Here is a 22,539-nt window from a genome sequence, read left to right as displayed (position 1 = left end):
ACAAATTTATGTCAAATGTGTTCATACATCAAAACAGAAACAAAATTAATATGAATAATCATAATTACTATCAATGCACGTATCAAGTGTGTGCCAATCTGGTTCGATTGTATGCAACAAAGCAACATCCCAAGGCTAAGTCACAATATCAAGATATGTATCGTATATCGTGTCATGGCCTAAAAATATCGAGATACGGATAAAACACCATATCCCCCAGCCCTTGCTGGCTTCATTTAAAAATTTGATCCAAGAGCTTTGTCTTCTTTGTAACTGAATCAGTTTTCAAAAAGGTAGTGGCCCAGACGAGGACCAAACATAACCCTGAACCCTCTCCCCTCTCTGCCCTCAGGTGCCCGTTCTGCAACTTCCCAGCCCTGCTGGACAAAGACATGTCTCTGTTCAGCTGTCCAAACCCTCGGTGCCGAAAGGTCAGTGCAACTCAGCGTTCCTCTGAGTGCCCTGTGGGGCTGTCTGAGGGAATTCAGGGGGATGAGGATCCAGCTGGGTTCAGAGAGATGGAGGTTTGAAGAAGACCAGTTTTAGTGCTTGCTCAGGCGCACTGCTCACTACTCCTCAGCCCTTTGCAACTTAAACCTGAGTTCAGCCTCACACTGAGTGATTTTATTCTCCATGGCCTTCAGCTCTTTGAGTGAGCCATGTTTAGAGTTTACTCAGGACCAGCAGAGGCTAGTAAAACCTCTGCTCCAGCTGCTGAGAGATGTGTTCAGGTGCAAAACTCTGCAGTCTAATGGTAAATCAGGATGAGTGGATATAAACTCTTCTGTAGTTCTCTTTGTTACCTGAGGGTGGAGCCATGTGTTCACAGATTCCACCCTACACAGCAGCTGCATCCCATTTCAGGCTCTGGAACACACCAAAAGACAGAGAACAAAGATCCAGATTTCTGCTGCTGTCACTTTTCTATAAACCAGACCCAAAGCAGAATCAAATGAACATCAAATGAATCATTAAAAGAGATCAGTCTGAAGCCGCAGTGTGGACGATGACATTCCCCCCACCCCACCCCCTACACACACACACACACACACACACACACACACACACACACACACACACACACACACACAAACTATAAAGAAGGTGTGTTCCTGTCTTTACTCTTGGTCAGGGTCAGTTGGACATAGTTTAGGACTGTGAACAGGGAGGGGCTTCATTATGTAACTGACACACTCTGTAAGCCCACCGGCCTACACACACATGCACACACAGCAGTCTGATTGGCTGGCTGCCCTGTCCACTCCCCTGAAGCTGGTCCCTCACTGTTCAGACACACTTCCCCCTCTTTCAAATGTGGTTCAGATCCAGTTTGACCCAGATTCTCCTCCCTCCCATCCTCCACTGTGCTCAGGCTGACCTACACACACACGCACGCGCTCTCTCTCTCTCTCTCTTATGCTTACACACCGGTGAGATGAATGTTTTCCACATGTGGCTGTGAGGACTGTCTGCGTGTCATAACTTCATGAAGGCGGGGAGATTAAAATGTAGGCCACAGAGCAACTGTCACTGCACAAGTGTGTGTTTGTGTGTGCGTGCGTGCGTGCTTGCGTGTGTGTGTGTGTGTGTGTGTGTGTGTGTGTGTGTGTGTGTGTGTGTGTGTGTGTGTGTGTGTGTGTCTGCCCATGTCTGCGTCCGTGTGTGCGTGCACATGTGTGCACGTGCTTGGACAAACACACACACTTGTGCGCACACACACACCCTGTCTGACGGTTCTCTTCATGCTGTCCCCCTTACTGGTCTCTGAGTTTGCCACTAGCGGGCAGTCTTCTCTGTGGGTGTGATCTAGTTCTGGCAGCAGAAGCTGTTCTGTGATCACCTTATAAGAATCTCTGTTAAAGTTCCTGATTCAGCACCAAATGTGACTGAGGACAGACAGAGGTGAAAAAGATCTGCAGTGAGCCATCAGCCCTCTGCTAGTTTTGTAATTTTACATTCAGGCAAAACTGGTGGATTCAGAAGTGACGATGAACCACAGACTGGATGAAACCAGAACATTCTCACTCCTCCAGAAGCTGAAACATGGCCGTCTCCTGAACTGAAATGCTGACTCAACCACACTCTAAAGACGCGGTCACACTGGCAAACTGTGCCGCGCTTAAGCACGCTTCAGCCCTAAAGCGCGTTTGGAATGGCCAGTGTGACCACAACCCGGCCGTGCTTGAGCACAATTTACTTCTCCGCTTCGGCATGCTTTGGAGAGGTGGGCTTCAATACGGTTTACTTCATGCACAAGCACAAGCACGGGGACAGCGCTGAGCTCCATGATGTATGATCACTGCAAGGGCATCACTCAAGAATCATTTTAAACTAAGTGGGGGTGTTAGAGGGCTGTGTCAGGTCAAAACGACTTACCATTAGTCTAAAAGTGTCTAAAGTTGTAGCAGATTTGTCTGTGTCTGTTGACTCTGATGAGATCGCACTTTATGTAAACAGACGCTTCACAATGGCATAGGTGGGCCATGTGCGTGTGTGATACCTGCTAAAGTCTGGTTTATAAAGGGGTAGTGTGACCGCCTGACGTACTCTCCAGCTGAGGAACAGCGCGGCGGGGGGGTAATCGTGCTTAAGCACGGCACGGTTCAGATGGCCAGTGCAACTGCGCCCTAAGTCACCCAAAGAGCAAAGAGGCCGAGCTTAAGTGAAAATAGGTGGCTCAAAGGTGTGACTGTTGGTCAGATTAGTGACAGGCCCCACTTGATGCTGAGCTTGTAGCCTCAATCTCTTTAAAACAACTTACCTAAAATAAATCCTGAGTTACCCCAGAAAGTCCCAAGCTGCATTTCACATTGGAAACACAACACAAACATGTTCATAAAGTTAGCAGCAAGGAAATCAACAGAGGGCACCAAACTCAACAATAACTACTACCCTCAGGTATTTCAAACAGCAACCTTTAGCCAGATTAAAGTTCCTGAGTTAGACCACAGGGAGGACCTAGAGACCCAGACACCCAAAGACCCAGAGGAAAATGAACAAAGGATGTCCACTCCTCCCTTTAAACTGTCCAAATACAGAGGACTTGCCAACAGCTAACTAATACTATAACAATCACTATTACTGTTACCATCTCCATACCTATAACCATAGCTATAACTGAAACCATCACTCTAAGTATTGCTTATACTTGACTATCACCATCACTATAACAATAATTATCACTAGAATCACACCTATGACCATGAATAGACCAAAATATTATCATTATAACTAGGGCTGTCGCTTTAACACGTTAATTAGGTTAAGTAATTACACTGTAAATTAAGTCATCCGCTGCCAGCCAGTTTCAGTGCATCTTGTACAATCTTTTAAGACCCAAATAATGTTGTTTTCTATGACCATGTAAACACCAAAACTACCTCAAAGAGGGGACCCTTTTCCTTTATAGCCGCATTTCCACCAAGCAGACTGGTTCGGTTTGTCTCGATACGGTGCGCTTTTTGCGGCATTTCCACTGACTCATCCCGGGATAGATCCCTAAAAACCGAGACGAGCCGACCTACTTTTTTGGGACCCTTTCGTATGGGTACCAGACTGAACCGATCCGCTCTTGGAAGGTTGGGCAACATACTGCAGACCGTTGATTGGTCAAAAGAATCGTCACTTACCCCGACAGCGGCTGCATTTCTCCTGGTGGCACACAGACTTCTCTGAAACAAAAGCTTGATTGCACTTTGTATCAAAGAGCAACATGCTAATCACAGAGAGGACAAAATGCTGCATCCATCTGTGCTCTTTGTTTACTGTGCCGCCTTTTTCTTCTTTGTTGGATTTATTAGCGGGGTAAGCTGCTACGGCGTCGCACTATTGTTTCACAGCTGCGGCTTCCGGCATCCAGCTTACACGCCGCCTACCACGAGAGGGCACAGTTTGCTGTGATCCCGTTTGCGTTTCGCAAACGGGATCAGGCTTAAATGTACCAAACCGTACCGAACCGACCCGGACTGCTTGGTGGAAATGCAGCTTATGTCTCTCTTCCTACTTTTGATTAAAAAAAAAAAAAAAAAAAGATTAAGCATACTTTTTTTTGATCGCGTTCATCTTGGGCGCTTTGTCCTTTGATTCTCTCCATGATCTCTGTCATCTTTCCCCACAATTGTGCCACTCTTTCTTTCTTAACTACTGGGACACATCCTCAGTTGGAGCATGAGCTGCCCGATCTTTTCTGAGTCGCAGCGTCTTGCTGTGTCTCTGTCATCTCACATCTTCTCATATCCATCTCTCATCCAAAGAGTGCTCCACTGTCACCCACAGTAGTTTATGAGCAGGATTTTGATTGACAAGCTCCGCTAGACCCCACCTCCCCCTGCTAAACACATAATTTACTTCTGTAGGTACAGTAAACGGTTGTACAACATCAATGGCAGCGAAGAGGGACTTTTTAATATTGGCTAGTTGAAAACAAAATGTGAATTTGTAATGAACGATGAAACTCTGTCGCTGTTTAAAACGCCTTAGGGGGTCCTTTTCCAAATGTTACTGCTATTATTCAACCACCTTCAGTAAAAATAAAACAATGGCAGTTTAGTTCAAACTAATTTCAACTTTCCTTTATGAAATCAAACGTTGTTATAAATAGTCAGAAGGGTAACTCAAAGCCTTAAAAGCACTTAGCACCTTTAAGCAACAGTAAGAAAAATTTTATTGCAAAAGAAATTCTCCTTCGAAACCAAACATTTTATGCTTCAAAATTAACACAAAATACTCCCTTAATGAAATTTTAAAAAAGGATGTCCTCCCTAACTGTTTTTAATGCCTCTTCTCTTTTCAATTGTCCCCGGGGCTTTAAAGCTCCACGCCACGACCACACTCCATTGTCCTTAAGTTCCGCATCCTGAAAGTCCCAGAAAGGAAAAAAAAAAACATATAAGTAATCCACAAAAAAGGCACCAGTTGTTTCTTCTTTGGTCCCAATCAATAGAAAAACAAAAATCCAGTAGTTCCAGAAATAGTATGTCTTTAAAAAACAAAATCTTTAGGTTAATCCCCCAGGTTCCAGCAGGCGTGCTCCTGCAGGGTGGAGAATCCGGCCCTAAAACTTTCCACCCATCTCTTTCACTTTTTCATAGTACTTTAAGTCTTTTATGAGCATTCAAGCTCCTTTAAAGAGACACATTTTATTTTACTTAAGTCTCTATGATATCGCTGTAGAATATTTTCTGACACAAAGACCTTCTCGGATGGTGCTTCCTGTACCTCCCCTTTCCGGCATCACCATATCCTTAAAAAAACTTTTCCTTAGTTAAAACTATATCCTTGTCCTTCTTTTAACCTTTTATCATGGAAACATTTTAAGTTTAACCATAAAATGGCAGTTAACAAATCCCTCATTTAGATCTGTTACTTGTCACTGTGACAAATCTTCTCTTCTTCTTGTATTGATTTTATTAGTCACATAGACTGTATATAGAGTGGACAACCTCGCTCTGCCATTTACCATTGTGCGGTTTTGAAGCCAAAATACCCCAGTCACAGGCGCAGCCATTGATAACACTTTTGCATCCAGCCAGCTTGCTTGGGCCGAGCAAGTTGACATCCATTCATCCATAGTTATGCACTACAATTTTGTAATGTCCTAGAATTCAAATTATTTATTTGGGGACTTTACGCAGATATGAGATTAAAATGCAATTAATTGCAGATCATGTAATCAATATGATTAATTTTTTTAATCGCCCGACAGCACTAGACTACATCCAACACTATAACCATCAGTATAGCTATAACCATAACTATTACTTAAACGATCACCAATACTATGACCATATCTATCACTATCACAATAACCATAACCTCTCTACAACTACAACCAGACTTATTAATACAACTATTGCTACAACCATTACTGTCACTATAACCAGTGATGTCATCCAGCCACCCATTTTTCCAAATGTATCCAAAATGTTACCTTTTGTTTGTGCTTGTTTGTGCCATAAAAACTGTCATTCGTGCTCCTATGGTTTTATAGATATGACATAATTGCCAGAAATTAAAGTGTTAATAACTTAAAAAACCATAGCAGCACAAACAACAGTTTTTACAGCACAAACCAGCACAAACAAAGCACAAATGAACAGTACCATTTCGTGTTCATTTGGATCTAATGGAGGGCTGGGTGAACTCTGGATGACCTATAAATAATATGTAATAACTTAAAAACCGTAGCAACACAAATGACAATTTTTACAGTACAAACCAGCACAAATGAAGCACAAACAAAACAGGCAATTTTCCCTAAATTTTGCAAGGGGTGGGGGGCTAGCTTGATATGCAGGTGCAGACTTTCAGGTTATGAGTTGCATCAGCTGTCACTTTCCACGCTTTTTAATATTCCATGAGCATGCTCAAATATTAATGACACCACCTTTGCCTTGGGGGACCTTGGGTGAAAACCTTCACAACCTCTGTGTGTGTGTGTGTGTGTGTGTGTGTGTGTGTGTGTGTGTGTGTGTGTGTGTGTGTGTGTGTGTGTGTGTGTGTGTGTGTGTGTGTGTTTCTGCCCCTGCCTGTCCTTGGAAGTCTGAGAATGGAGGAGCTGTTTCTAAGCAACCAGGCTGACAGCCAGTGAAAAAACTGTAGTCTCGCCGCTGTCACACACACAAACACAGATGTAGGCACTTTGCAGGGAGAGCCACGCCTCTCCATGCCTGCAGTGAAGCAGCAGCAGCATACAGAGCAGCAGATTATTCAGCAGAACCTGGAGTCAGGGAAAAGACAGATAGAAAAGAGAGGGGAAAGGGTGGGTGGGTGGGGGAGGGACCTAAGGTATCATTACAGTGTTTGCTGACAAATCAGTTAGGCTAAATGTTCTCTCTCTCTCTCTTTCTCTGTGTGTAGAGTCAGTCTGACTGTATTTTCTCTCTTTCTCTGTATGTAGAGTCAGTCTGACTGGTCCTTATTTGTGTCTTATCTAGGAGAGCTGCAGGAAGTGTCACGTCCAGTGGAAGCAGCATGTTGGAAAGACATGTGAGCAGGTCCTGGAGAGGGATGAGATCCGCATGAGGGTTCTGATGTAAGTGACCTTACTTCAAACAATGAGACTCTTCAAAGTCTAGCAGAATGAATATTTGGCATAACCTGATGTTATGTAGAGTCACTTCTTTGTTGAATATCTCAACCCCAGACTCCGGCCCAGGTTAATCCCACATGCTGACACCTTTAATAAACAAGCACACCTGTCACCTGGTGAAGCTCACACCTTTCAGTCCCTGCACTCAACTTTACACAATGGCTCAGGTACCCAAAGTTAATCTGGAGCTGCAGGTGCCTCAGAAAGTATGCTGGGTAATCACTAGGGGATGGCCCTACAGGAAGTAGAGAGGCCATTTGCTCCCTCTGCCCAGCTGGCCCTGAGGCAGCACTTCCTGTTTTGAGCTGCTCACAAGTCGTTTTACTTCCTTAAAGAGGCAGCAAGTGCTTGGCCCCCCTGTGTTCAACAGGATGTTAGTAAAACAGCAGAAGAATACAATCTTCACCACAGATCAGCAGAGTGAGCCTGAAAAAGGAAGAGAGACATGCTCACTCACCCCCTCTGTCATTGAGCTCTTTGGCCTTAAAGTGAAGGAAGGGTTACACTGGAGTAAGGGTTAATCTGGGTAAAACTGAAGTTAGGGCAACACAGGAGTCAAGGTTAAACTGATGTAAGGTTTACACTGGAGTTAGGGTATAACTGTTTAAGGTGTAAAACTGGAGTTAGGGTTAAACTAGAGTTAGAAATAAAGTGGAGTGATGGTTAACCTAAAGTTTGAGTTAAACTTCTGGAGTTTAAGTTAAACTGGAGTTTGGGTTAAACTAGAGTTTATATTAAACTGAAGACAGGGTTAAAGCTATGGTCTACAATCTGAAATCCAGTTGGCTGATGAGACACATTTGAAAAACGCAGCCTCACTCACCCCTCCCCTCCGTGTTCCAAGATCCCGCCCCCCAGCTCGTATCGCCCTTCTTCGCCTCCTAACAACACGCCCCTCTGACAGAGCAAGAAGCCGGCCGGCAGAAGATGTAACAAATAAGACAGTCGTCCTCCTTGTAACACACAGTGGTAGCTTTTTCAATTGGACCGGCGCGATCAAAACCATGAATTGCCTGGCGAAGCAGGTCTGGCGTTGCCACTGCCAGCTAATCAGAGCAGAGCTGACTGTAGGCGAGGCTTTACCTTCCTCAGCGTGTCTTCCCCAGCTCAGTTTACAATGCTAAAGATGTGTGGCTAACTTATGTTAAAATCTATTGACAGAGCCGACCCGTTCCGACCAGTAGTATCAGTCATTAGCCTATTGAGGCACAGACTAATAAGAGTTATTCATCTCCCACTGTGGTAAACAAAGTCATTACCTGTACAACAGAAACTCAGCTGTCCTGGCGTCAGTCTTCAGTCCCAAATCCCTCTGCAGCTTTTTCCACCGGTCGTACATTTCTCCAATATTCAGTCTCTGTTGGCACCTGTATCGCTCATAATTCTTCCTTGCTTCAGCCTTTTCCTTGAAACTTTTTTGTTTTCTTCCCTTCCCTGTGGAGGGTAACAGTAACAGCTTCCTGGTTTCGGTCTTCTCTGGCTCCATGACACTTCAGTAGCTGAGCAGCTAGCTGACGTGAGAGGGGTAGTGGGGAAAGATGAATTGGGACCATGGGCGTGACGGTGCAAAGCAAGGGAGACGGGATTGGATAGACTCATGAGTATCAACTAGTATGCAGCTTTGCAGCAGATATACTGAATTGAGTTTCATACGTTCTTTTTGGTCTTTATATTGTGTAGATTGGACCATAGGACCATAACAGCCCTATAAACTGTGTTAAGATGTAAAAAGCTTCCAAATCGTACACCATAGCTTTGAATGAAGTTAGGCTTAAACTTGTGTCAGGGTTAAACTGGAGTTAGAATTAAGCTAAAGCAAGGGTTTACCTAAAGCTAGAGTTAAACTGTAACTAGAAATAGACTGAAATAACATTTAAAGTGACATTAGAGCTAAACTTGATTTAGGGATAAACTGTAGTTAGGGATAAACTGTAGTGAAAGTGAAACTGGAGTAGGTTTAAACTGATGTTAAAATTAAAATAAAGTCAGGGTTAAACTGTGTCAGGGTTAAACTAAAGTAAATGTTAAACTGAAACTAGAAAAAGATTGAAGCAAGATTTAAAACATACAGCCAGACCGACTCTACATCGAGAGAGAGAGAGAGAAAGAGAGAGGGAGAGAGCATACAGAGCATACAGTCAGACTGACACTACACAAACACTCTGTATAGTGGACAGAGAGTCAGGAAAATGTCACAATCCACACAAGAGACACAGGAAAACAATCTCCAGGTGAAACAACAACAGCGTCCGACAAGTCAAGATAAGTCTGTCCTCATGGTTTATGAGGTCGCTGATGCTGCAGTTGACACAGAGATTCTCAGGTTGCAGATGTGTGGTTTCCAAACAGCTTCATAATTTATTTAATGTGGTCAAAATGTTTCTAAATGGGTTCACACAGGTTTTTGATCACCCAATGAATGTTTTATTATGATTTTTATCTTCATTTAACATACTCAGTTATAACTTTTATCACTTCACAGCTTTAGATCAGTCAAATTCCTGTACCCCCTTGAGCCCTGTGGTTCTCCCTGTGGGGAGGGAGATCAGAGCAATGTTCCTGCAGTCAGAGACACAAAGCTTTTATTTCCTCTTGTTCATTTTTGTTCCTCACTCTTGTTTTACCTCCGTCTGTTTACTTCCTGTCCTGCAGTGAGGAGCGGATGACTGCGGCTCGGGTCAGGAAGTGCGTGAAATGCGGAACAGGACTGGTAAAGTCAGAGGGCTGTAACCGGATGTCGTGCCGCTGTGGCAGCTTCATGTGTTACCTGTGCAGAGAGCCAATCACAGGATACAACCACTTCTGTCAGCATGCTCGTTCACCTGGCGCTCCCTGCCGCCACTGTCGCAAGTGCTCACTGTGGACCGACCCCACGGTAACGTCTCCCGTTTTAAATGTCTTCTCTTTGCCTTTAAGCTTTTCATCCAGTCTGTCCACTGGTTTTTAAACTCAGACACATACCAGGGGAAACAAACGTTACTTATACCTGAGCTGAATACGTCTGACATTTCAGTCAGACCACAGTTTCACAAGCCCTGATTCCACTCTGATGAACCCTGAAAACACATCTTCTCATCCCCACTCTCTCTTTCTTCAGCAAGATGACGAGCGCATCATCCAAGAGATCCAGAAGGAGGGCGAGGCTGAGCTGAATAAGAAGAGCTCAGGTGGGGCCCAGAGTTTTAGCCCCAGTGTGTTTACAGTGTTTGTGTGTGTGATTGTTTGGGACAATGAGATTTGCAATCATAATGAAAAGTTATATTAGTCTATATGCTTTGTTCTACAGAAACATAAAAGCATAAAGAGATGATCGGCAGTTGAGAAAAAAAATTGTACCTCTCACTAAAAAACAGACAAGTATTAATGTTATACATTTTGACTTCTAAAATAAAACAAAAGGAAGCTTAAACACACAACAACACACTTTTTAGTTAAACTGGGGTCAAGATGTGACTTAACAAAGCGTCTGTTTTGAAAATGAATGGAGATCAGATTAGAGCAAATTTTCTTTGTTCATGACAACTTTTTACCCGGTACAGTGGTAAGGTATTCATTAACAGTTAGGTAAAGCTAACTAGCTTTCAGCAGAGAAAAACACAGATCTCTCTTCTCACTACTTAACTTTGTTAGCTAGCATGGTGTTGTCATAGAGACTCCATCTTAGTATAAAACAATCCAGTCCTGCTTGACCCGTTCAGGATAAATAGTAGCATTTAGGATTAACTTATGTTTGCGCTGATAGTCTCATTTTAAAGTGTGGATTAGGATCAGGCATATTTACAGTTTACGGTTTCATTTAGCAGACGCTTTTGTCTAAAGCGACATACAACACAAGCAAGAATTCAGACAAAAGGCAAACCTTGTTAGTGCGACAACAGTGCTACAAGTTGTTCGGCTGCAGGTGCCATTAAGCAGGAGTTCATTTATTTATTTATTTATTTTTGGTGGTGGTGGGGGGGTAATCAACAAGCCAACAAACCACAATTAATTGCTGCAACAGTATACTTCAATCTTCAACAACATTCAATAGGAGTGCTGAAAAATCAATAAGAGCTGAGTCTTACCCCTTAATTCCACCGCAAGCGCAGCGCACTTGAAACGTACTGCGGAGCACTTTAGCTTTCATTGTAATCTATCAGGCAAATTCCACTGCCCGCGCCAGGGCCTGGCACGAGGAATACGCTTCAGGTCTATTTTCTGCGCGGCGGCTTCCAAACCTCGTAAATCCACTGTCGATAAGAAAGCACTAGACAGGAAGTCACCGTGTAAAGTACCCGGAAGATTCCAAATAAAACACAATGCACAGACTCTCAAACGTAACTTTACCCCGTATGTTATAACATATGCCACATCTGAAGGCACGTGCATTAGGTAAACAGTCGGTCGGAGGGTCCTAGACGCACAAAGGCATGGATGAAGAGAAGCTGATCTTGGAAGTGGATAAGTTCAACATTCTGTATGATCCCAAACATCCTTTTTATAAGGATACAGGCAGAAAGGACAAGGTGTGGACTGACATATCAAAAGTTATGGGCGTGGATGGTGATCGTGTGATATCGCTATTCATACGAGAGCCCGTGACTCTCCGAAGATCAGCCCTCCCCTTCCAGATTGAGTGGAGCAGCGCTGCACAGCGCGCTGCTTCCAGTGAGGTTTGACAATCGGAGCAAGACCACGGCGTTTTGCTGCGCTGCGCTTGCCATGGAATTTAGGGGTGAGACCTACCGACTCAGGCCCCGTTTACACGACGCCGAAAACGGTCGATTCCGCAAACATTTCGTTGCGTTTTGGCCTTCCGTTTAGACGAGACCACGTTGCGTTTTCAGTGAAAACGCAAACTTTTGAAAACGCTCCCCAGAGTGGAAAGATCTGAATCCGCTCCTCCATCCAGCTTCGTGTAAACACAGAGCGGAGCGTCTCGGGGTGAAACGCTGACGTCACCGCATGCGCACTCGCAGTTTTAGGTGAAGGCTCCGCGCTCAGCCACATTTCCAGTTGAGCCAGTAGTTGGCGGTAATGCGCGTTATGGTTGGATTGCCGACCGTCTCACACAACAAAACGGCAGAAAAAGAAAGAACAGAAGAGGAGACTTCTCCTTCTGGAGTCGTATGAACGCGGATCGTTTTCACGCCGTCCTCATGTAAACGCGGGTGGCTTTTGAAAACGCAAAGGAAGAATCGTTGCGGGAGTCTCCGTGTAAACGGGGCCTCATTCTACCCCTGAGGGCAAAGAGGAGAAGGGTCAGATTAAGTGCACAAGTGTTCCCTGAACAGATGAGTTTTCAGACATCCCTTAAAAGTAGTAAGGGACTCTGCAGATTGTATAGAGTTAGGTAATTCATTCCACCATTTGGGCACAGCAGAGGAGAAGAGTCTGGCTAGTGATTTGGAGCTGCGCTGGGCTGGGAGCACTAGGCGTCTTTCACAAGCAGAGCGTAGTGGGAGAGAAGGAGTGTAGACCTGGATGAGGGGCCCTAGGTAGGCAGGAGCCATTCTTGTCAATGTTTTGTAAGCCAGAAGAAGAGCTTTGAATTTGATTTGAGCTGCTACTGAAAGCCAGTGAAGCGAGATTAACAGCTGGGTGACGTGCTATTTTTGGCTGGTTAAAGACCAGACGTGCTGCTGCATTCTGGATCATTTGCAGAGGATTAAATGTACACACAGGGAGGCCTGCTAGGAGGGAATTGCAGTAGTCGATGTGTGATATAACAAGGGCCTGTACCAGAAGCTGCGTGGCCTGTTGTGTCAGGTAGGGTCTGATCCTCCTGATGTTATAGAGGGCATATCAACAAGACCGTGAAATTTAGGCCACATGAACCTTAAAGGTCAGCTGGTCATCAATCATGACACCCAGATTTCTGGCAGAGTTTGTGGGCACGATTTGATTGGAATCAAGCAGAACATTGATCTGTAGTTGATCCGAGGGACAAGCAGGAAATACAATGAGCTCAGTTTTGGACTGATTTAGCTGAAGGTGGCGTTCCTTTATCCATGCGGTGATATCAGCCAGACACGCTGATATCCGGGCCGAGACAGTTATGTCATTAGGAGGAAAAGACAGGAAAAGCTGAGTGTCGTCAGCATAGCAGTGGTAGGAGAAGCCATGATGTAGTGTATAGGGAAAAGAGTAGGGGACCAAGCACTGAACCCTGGGGTACCACTTAATAAGCCATGTGATTTAGACACTTTTCCTCACCATGACACTCTGAAGGATCTGTCTGTGAGGTAGGACTTGAACCACGACAGCGCAGATCCTGAGATGCCAAGTTCAGAGAGTGTGGAGAGGAGGATTTGATGGTTTACTGTGTCAAAAGCAGGACAGAGGGACTGACCAGCGGCTCGAGCCAGTTGCAGTGATTCTGTGACTGACAGGAGTGCAGTCTCAGTGGAGTGGTTGCACCTGAAGCCAGATTGATAGGAGTCCATCAGGTTGTTTTTCAGTAGATGCTCAGAGACTTAGTTATAGACTGTGCGCTCAAGTATTTTTGACAGAAAAGGCAGTAGTGAGACAGGCCTGTCATTGTCAAACTGGGCTGGGTAGGTAGAGATTCGTCTTCTTAAGCAGTGGGGTGACCCGAGCATGTTTTAAAGATTCCAAGGAGGAATTCACAATGTGTGTGACTGCAAGTTTGATTTGGGGTAAAATGGTCTGCAGAATGCTGGTAGGTATAGGATCAAGAGGACATGCTGTAGTTTTGAAGTTTAGGAGAAGTCTTGAGACCTCCTCCTCACTTAAAGGAGCAAAAGAGCAGAGTGTGGCTTCAGTAGCAGGTCGTGTCTGACAGAGCTGGTCAGTTGAACTGGTTGTTTCAGTGGAAAAAGGAGGCAAACTTGCGTGGAGTCAGTGCAGTAGAGAGCTGAGCGGTTGGAGGAGAGGGTAAGGAGTTAAACACCGTAACCCCTTTTTTTTGTGTGTGTGTGTGTGTCAGTGGCAGCACAGATCTTGTTCTTACAATAGGCTTTCTTTGCTGCATGAAGGCAGGATGTGAATGATGCCAGTTTTAGCTGGTATGAGGACAAATCGGTGGGTTTTTTATACTTGCGCCACTTTCTCTCCGCTGCCCTAAGTCCTCCTCTTTGTCCTTTTAGAACTTCAGAGAGCCATGCACTAGGTGGCTTTGTCTTAGCAACTGAATGTCGTTGAAGATTGAAGTATACTGTTGCAGCAATTAATTGTGGTTTGTTGGCTCGTTGATTAGCAGGTTTTGACACCGGGGGCAGAGTTTGTCCAAAGCCGATTCAAGAGAGGAGCAGAGTGTGTCTGTAGCCTGATTAGTGGACAGTAAAGAGAACTGAGAGTGGTTGGGCAGTGTGGAGGACACTGTGTCAGTCTGCTGTGTTGCTGTGAGGGACCTCAGGTTTCTGCGGAAGGAAACTATTTGCATGGGTGCCTGTGTTTGAGGGAAGGCTGCAGAGAATTTTACCGAGAAATGGTCTGAAAGGTGTAGTGGGGTAACTGTCACTTCTGCTGTGGAGCAGTTACGAGTCAGCACCAAGTCAAGGATTTTGCCAGCTTTGTGAGTTGGAGGACAAGGGACCAGTTTGAGGTCAAAGGAGGAGAGGAGTGCCAGAAAATCATTTGCCTGTGTCTTGTCAATGTGAATGGTCATGTTTCCCATGACAATCAGTGGTGTGCCATCATCAGGGATGTCAGATAGTAACAAGCCGTGTTCCAAGACAAAGCTATCCAGATGACCCCCTGGTGGGCGGTACACAACCAGAACATGTGCTTTCATTGGCGCAGTAATTTTTAAAGCATGATATTCAAGTGCTGTGTTGTTGTTCAGTGGACAGAAACTGGTAACAGTCCAACTGTCTGGAATAAGCATGCCTGTACCACCTCCTCATCCAGCAGAGCGAGGAGTTTGACAGAATGTAGAGGACACCGAGTGTGCAGCTGGTGTCGCTGTGTTTCCTGGGCGGATCCATGTCTCAGTCAGGGCTAGGACCTGAATATTTGAGAGATTTCTCATTGAACTGATGAATTCAGTTTTGTTTACTGCGGACTGACAGTTCCAGAGGCCAGAGGTAATTGAGGCTGCTTTTTTACCATATTTTAGAAGGGCGGATAGGTTTTATGGATTTCTTTGTCTGTGTAAGATGCATATATCGAGAAGGGAAACTTTTTCAGGATCACTTAGAAACTCCTCACAGGGACTTAAAGCATTTCTGTCCATGCAATGTGCCATTATCTCTCGGATTAAAGCTAATGTGGACCGCCCGTCAGAGACCTGTCCCTCTCTTCACAGTCAGTAATCACAGATCCTGATCAATGCATATAAAAAACAGTTGGATGTTCTGCAGCAGAGTGGGCATGTTCAAAGAAAAACTGATGTGTATCAAAAATACAATAAAAAATAAAATAAAATTAAAGCTGCAAGCAGCGATCAACGGGCCCTCGCCCTGTGCACGCCAGTCGGAGCGTGTGCTAGCCGCCACATGTGCTCACCCAATGCCTGCCTATAGGAGCATGCCTAGCTGCCACATGAGCAGTGAAATGTGGCTCAGCCAAAAGCCATAGGTTAAGGCATGCTAGTTATGCCCAAAAAATATCAGGTCTGTAGCTCAAAGTAGTCGAGGGGGCTGAAATTTTAAGCCCCTGGGTGGCACAATGGAGCATTAATGTTAGTGCAACCAGTAATAGAAATGCACTGACGCTGTGACACTGAACCTTTGTGTGCATCTTGGCCCTGATCCAACACTGTACTAGCTATTAAGGTTTTAATGAAGCAGCCAAAATGGTCAACTTTGACCGTCATTTCTGGCCACGCCCATTGTCATAGCAAAAACCCATTTGGAACTTATCATTGTGTGTGTAGTGTGTGTGTAGTGTATGCAAGGCAAGTTTGGCGTTGATCTGATGGAAAATCAAGGAATAGTTCCATTGAGTCTGAGGCTAAAATCGTCAAAATCTGATGTTTGCGTCCAAATAGCGAACTTTCTGTTCGGAATTGACTATGGTCATAATACACTTTTTTGTAGGCCTCAGTATGATTGTTATGCTTACCAAATTTCAGACCGGTAGCCCAATGTGGCCAGAGGGGGGGGCAAAAATTTTTAGCCCCTTGGTGGCGCTATGGAGTATTAATGTTAATGCAAATAATGATAGAAATACAGTCACGCTGTGACAGTGAACATGTGTGTGAATTTTGGTCCTGTACAGGAGAGCTATTAAGATTTTCAAAAAGTGGACAAATGGCCAACTTTGACGGTCATTTGTGGCCACGCCCAAAAAATTATAACAATCTTTTAATAACTTTTTATCTTTAATATGTGTTGTTCACACAGGCCAAGTTTGGAGATGATTTGAGAAAAAACCTAGGACTAGTTTGTTCAAATAAGTACCATATGCATGTAAGTTTTGCCAAATTCAGGCCTTTGCTACTAGGGGGCGCTGTACTTTCTTGAGGAAATAATTACATGGCTGTGTCCGGGATGCAATACTGGACATGTGTGTCGTGTAAATTGGAAAAAGTTGAAAAAATGCCAAACTTTGGGCCCATGTCGTAGCCAAGCCCAACAAGATTATAACAATCTTTTAATAAATTTTAATTTTCACTGTGGATTGTATACACATGCCAAGTTTGGAGTTGATAAGACAAAAACCCTAGGACAAGTTCGTTCAAATAAGTAGCCCAGAAATCGGTAAAATGCCGATTTTACGTGTGAATAGCGAAGTTTGTGTTCGAAAATCATGTTAGCCGTAAGAGACTTTTTTGTAGAGCCATGCATGCTTGCTATGTACAGCAAATTTCAGGGATGTAGCTTAAAGTAGCCAGAGGGGCTGCAGTTTTAAGCCCCTAGGGGGCGCTATGGAGCGTTAATTTTTGTGCAAGTTGCAGATTCATAAATTTTTTCGGGCATGCAAATTTTGGGTACACGTGTGTTCACGTTTTCGCCAAGTGAAAGGCGTGCAATTTGGGGTTGTTTTGGGATAAACAAAGTATAATAATCGCAAGGGTTTCAATAGGGCTTTCGCCCCCGATTCTCGGGGCTCGGGCCCTAAATATCACATATAAAAATATCAAAAGATCAGGGGCTTATTTTTGGAGAGCAGCAGCTGTTACACGTGTGTCAATCACATTATTAAAAATTATCAATAGTCTCAAAATAAGCAAACTCCTGAAAAGTGCCAGATAAAACACAGAGCACACCCTTTGCAGCATCTAGCAAGTTATCATGGCAACACATGGACGTATGTTTAGCCACTTTAATCTCAAACCACAGCCTTCTGCAATTACAAAAACCTTAAAACCAGATTGTGGATGGATTCATTGTACAGGGCTAGTTTTAGTGTGCATGTGTTTTAATATGTGTTTCTTTTTAAAACTTAATTTGTATTAAGTTTTACAATTTTTGAAACCAATGTAGACAAATAGAAATATGAATCATACAGTAACCACAAGGGGTGTGAGTTAAGTTTGTTTATTGAGCTCAATAGACTGCTAAAGGAGAGGAGTCAGGCATAGGATGAGGTTCAGTCCTGCTGTAAATAAGCTGTCTGTATAAACCGTCAATACTAACGGGGTTTATTACATCCTCTAACACCAGAGGTCAAGAGCCCCCTGCCACTGACGCAGGCGCTCCGTAGGGGGAGTTATTACACTTTAAGGCAGCGGTTCCCAAACTTTTTTGGGTGCACAACCCCCTTTACCCCCCCCCCCCCCCCCCCCCCCCGGCTTAGCTGCACACCCCTAATGCCCGAGACATTAAAAGAAAAGGTGCAGTCTTTATATCCACACATATATATATATATATATATATATATATATATATATATATATATATATAGTGTCAAGTTTAATAATAGGCTACTGTTAAAACAGAACAGAATGTACAGTAGATCTCACATTAGAAACGATGAGGAGAATAACAGTAACAATAAAATAATGACAATAATAGTATTTAAAAGTCAAGTATGGTCGCCAAGCTTTGAATAGCAGTCATTTACTATGTAACAAAAATTCAATATTTAGATATTTAAACTGTGAACCCTTGTTAAAAAATGTTTCAATCATTTTTTTCATTATTTATGTACAGTATTGCCAGTTATTTGGAAAAGTAATCCTCAATTTACTTTGAAAAAAGTAATCCGATTACTGATTACTCCTTCAAAAAATAACTTGATTACTTTACTGACTACTTGATTTTAAAAGTAACTAAGGTAGATTAAAAGTTACTTTATTAGTTACTTCCAGCAGCTTCTGACAACACCTGCAGCTGCATAATGTGGCAAAATTGTGCCATGCAATCAAAATGAATAGCAATATGAGTCTACATGTTTTGTTTTTTAGTAACATGCAGACATTGGTAGTTGTAAAACGTGCACTTTACAGTTAAAAACAAAAATATATATTTTATTCATTTTGAATTTCAAAATACAACTAAAGAAAACTTTTGCAGTACTTTTTTTGGTTCACTACAACACTATTCAGTTAAATTTTAGATTTAAATAATTTTCTTTTTGAATGCTTTGTTTTTGTCTAGTTTGGATTTTAACAGTTTCATTTTTTGTTAAAGCTGAAGTCTGTTGATCTTGTAATTGTGATACATAAGAAAAAATAAATGTTGCTTGAGTGCGGGCTCACATAATCCTCAATACCCTGCACAGGGCACCTCAGTCTAAGGCCCCGTTTACATGGAGACTCCCGCAAAGATTCTTCCTTTGCGTTTTCAAAAGCCACCCGCGTTTACATGAGGACGGCGTGAAAACGATCCGCGTTCATACGACTCCAGGAGGACAAGTCACTTCTTCTGTTCTTTCTTTTTCTGCCGTTTTGTTGTGTGAGACGGTCGGCAATCCAACCATAACGCGCATTACCGCCACCTACTGGCTCAACTGGAAGTGTAGCTGAGCGAGGAGCCTTCACCTGAAACTGTGAGTGCGCATGCGGTGATGTCAGCGTTTCACCCTGAGACGCTCCGCTCTGTGTTTACACGAAGCCGGATGGAGGAGCGGATTCAGGTCTTTCCACTCTGGAGAGCGTTTTCAAAAGTTTGCGTTTTCACTGAAAACGCAACGTGGTCTCGTCTAACCGGAAGGCCAAAACGCAACGAAATGTTTGCGAAATCGACCGTTTTCGGCGTCATGTAAACGGGGCCTAAAAAGTCTGGGCACGTCCCTGCTTGCCACTGGGTGCCTCATTGTAGTCCGCGTTATGTTGCTCTGCTCCTCAACGGATGGATTTGTTCTAAATGGAGGGTTCAGCTCATGGAATAGAGGGAGTTACAGTGACAAACAGGACTCACCTTTCACCCAGGTAAAAGTAAAAAAACTTCTCAAGTGTTGATGGCCGCAGTGTGCTGTTCTCTCTCCAATTGATTCATAAATGTTTCAGTCAAAGATCTTAAGCAAACTGCTAGCACAAAGTGAAAAACACCGTGATATTATCATCTTTAGCTGAAAAACTCAAAACAGTGACTGTGTTTCCAGCTAGAAAATGTACATCTCTTCTGTCCCCCTCTGTTTACCTTTGTGTGCTGGCTGCTATTTTACGCGAGTTTTTCACATGCTGAAACCATGATGAATGTGCCACTCCCATCACTCCTCGCAATGCAAGAAAAAAAGCATGTAGATTCTTTTACAAGAAAAATGAAAAGAAAAGTGACGTAAAGTGATTTAGATAAGTAGCTTAAATCTAATTACTGATATGGAAATAACAGTAACAGGTTAGATTACAGGGGCGGGGGGCATGGAGTAAATTACTCTGCAGGGCGAGCTGCACCAACTATGTCTTCCCTCCTTCTTTCAGATACTTCAGGGAAGAGGGTGGGTCCTCCACCGGAGCTGCTTGCTGAAGCCAAGCGGCCTCGTGTGGGTCCGCCCCCCGAAAACCCAGCAAACCCCCAGGCCCCTCCCCACCCCCAGGCGGTTCAAGCTCCCCTGTTTGTGCCTCCTCGCGCTCGCTACCCACCTGGTCCAGCCCAGGGACAGATGTACCACCAGGTGATCATGCAACGGCTCCCCCCAGCCCCATATGTGCCCCCCCTGCAGCCGCTTCCTCTCCTTAACAATAATAATAACAATGACCGTCTTCACCACAACGCCCCTGGAAACCCCCATCAGCACAACATGGACGTAATGGAGCTGCCCATGCACTATGGGCCCGCACAGCGCTACTACAGACATTACTGACACACACACACACACACACACACACACACATACACTGACACAGCATTACTACAGACTCTCCTGACACACACACACGCAAACACACACAGCGCTACTACACACACTACTAACACACACACACACAGCGCTACTACAGATGCCACTGAAACACACACACACACACACTCACTCGCAATGACTGGTCTTAGGCCTGTTTCTGGGAGCAGTGTGTTTCCTATCCTGGACTGTTCAGGTTTTTGGTTCCTTGAATGAAACAGGTTGAGATGGAGCACTGGGACACTGTCAGACCTTGTGGCTGACCTCGATCTCTGTGGTGCAGTGGGTGACGGTGTTTCGATGTTTTCTTTTGATCATGGTGGAGCTGACGATGGCTCAGAGACTTTTCTTTGTTTCTGCTTTCTACTGATATTTTTCAGAACATGTTTGAAAAGAACAGTGAGCGTGTCCTTCCTCTTCTTTGTGTAAGACACCGCTCAGTTTTCTAATAAAGACTTGACTCCCGTCCTGGATTCACCTGATCCTGATTTCAGTCTCCCTCCTCCTCCTCATCCCTCTCCTCTCTCTCTAAAAAGAGGCCGACTCAGGGTTTCTAAGCCTCCAGACTATCAACCAATCAGACAACAGAGTAACTTCCTTCCACCAATCACAGCTCAGTCCCCCTTCTCCACCTACTCCCCTCTCCTCCTCCCCTGTTCTCCTCCCCTCTAACCTCCTAGCTGCTGGTGTTTCTATGGAAACCAGTCATTGGAAATGGCAGCCCTTTTGCCTCCCCTCCCCCTTCCTCTGTTTTACCCTCCCCCCTCTGACAGACTCATGCAGTGGTTTTCTGGGGACTGGACTGAGTGACTCATCTGCTGGGGGGGGGCAGACGGTGTGTGTTTTGTCATATCCGGTGTTCCTCTGGGATCCCCGGGGGGTTTGCTAAAAGCCTGCTGCAGAGGCTCATCATTGCACACTGACCAGTGTGTGGGTGTGTATGGGGGGCAGGGGGGCAGGGGGGCAGGGACAAAGGCTCCATTCATGAGGGAGACAAGTGTGTGTAAGTTTGTGTTTCTGGTGTGTTTCTGTGTGTGTATGTGTGTGACTGGGCCAGGCATGAAGCTGCTGTGCTCTCTCTCAGGGGCTGTTTACACAACAACGGTTAAGGCTGAAACGCAAAAGTTTTGTTGCGTTTCAGCCTTGCTTTTACACAGGAATGGCATTTCAGCTGACCTAAAACTCAAAATTTTGAAAACAGCCTTCAGAGTAGAATTTTTCTGAAACGCTGGCGACACTGTAACCATGTTAACGGCAAGCCGACGTTTTCAGTGGAAACACTGACGTCACACTCTGCTTCACGGGAGCAAATACACCAGGACAACAGTACCGTTTACCATTGTCGTGGACTACCGTGTTGTGCTTGTGCTGCTCAGTCTACTGAATCTGCTGACTGTCTGTACACAAAGTGTGCATGTGTTGCTCCACTTTTACACTTTGTATTCGCTGAAACACCAGATGATCAGCTCAACTCTACTTCTGTGGAGATCTCCCAAAAGCCGCTTCTGAACAAGGCACTTATAGCGCTGACTACAAGCCTGGCATGCTTACTACAGCGTTTTCAGTCCCTCAGCGTTTCCATGTAAACGCAGATTTTTTTCACTGCGTTGTAGCATTTTCAGAGGAAACGTTGTTGTGTAGACGGCGGCTCAGTTAAATCATGTTTCAGAATCAGGCTGTCCATAATCTGTGATTTTGTACCTGAAGTTAAGTGAAAGCACTCCTTTTCCAACCCGAAAATTTGGTCATATACGCCTATCGAGATATCCCCATTAATTTTTGTTCTGTGCATGTTCTGTTCGCAAGGAAACTTGGTCTTTTGAGTTCAGGAAGACCGCCATGCTGCTCCTGCTGTTGTTGTTGCTATGGATACAGCAAGACAAAGAGGAGATGACACGCATTGTGTCATGACATTTTCCGTGCGTCGAGATGCTACCTGTGAGTCGCTATTTTGATCGGGATACAATGCAAACAGTGTTTGCTCACACATATAAATGAATTATGCCGAACTAATAGAAACCGAAATATTGACCCTAACCCGAATAATGACTGTGTAAATGTAGCCACTGACAGAGGATCACTACCACACAGTGACTGACGGAAGAACGCTGACAGTGACTTTGATTATCAATGTGTTTGGATTTTAAAGTGTTTTTGTATTCACTTAGAAGCGAGCTTCAGCATGGCAGCTGATCTATCTGAAGTGTCGACTCAGCTGTTTGCTTATTTAGCAGGTCTTTTTATGATGAAGTTAAAGAAATATTTAGAGACGTTGCTTT

The 22,539-nt window shown here is 44.3% G+C and overlaps 1 protein-coding gene and 1 pseudogene across 3 annotated transcripts in view; one reads left to right on the top strand and one right to left on the bottom strand.

Annotated features, from left to right (window-relative positions):
• Positions 1–20,725, top strand: part of rnf216 (ring finger protein 216) — a 41,740-nt gene extending 21,015 nt beyond the window's left edge. For all 3 annotated transcript variants that reach the window (XM_074696238.1, XM_074696237.1, XM_074696236.1), the window contains exons 13-17: positions 353–431; positions 6,936–7,033; positions 9,743–9,965; positions 10,188–10,257; positions 19,842–20,725. In XM_074696238.1, the coding sequence (XP_074552339.1) occupies positions 353–431; positions 6,936–7,033; positions 9,743–9,965; positions 10,188–10,257; positions 19,842–20,224 (853 nt within the window). In that variant the 3' untranslated portion in view covers positions 20,225–20,725. The remainder of the gene's footprint in view (positions 1–352; positions 432–6,935; positions 7,034–9,742; positions 9,966–10,187; positions 10,258–19,841) is intronic.
• LOC141809315 (uncharacterized) lies at positions 14,259–15,278 on the bottom strand (annotated as a pseudogene).
• Positions 20,726–22,539: the final 1,814 nt, after the last annotated feature.

Source organism: Halichoeres trimaculatus, unplaced genomic scaffold (genome assembly GCF_033239565.1).
Source record: "Halichoeres trimaculatus isolate MK-OKI-2021-1 unplaced genomic scaffold, fHalTri1.1 fHalTri1_scaffold_20, whole genome shotgun sequence".
NCBI classification, from domain to species: Eukaryota; Metazoa; Chordata; class Actinopteri; order Labriformes; family Labridae; genus Halichoeres; species Halichoeres trimaculatus.
This window is presented reverse-complemented; position numbering and strand designations above follow the sequence as displayed.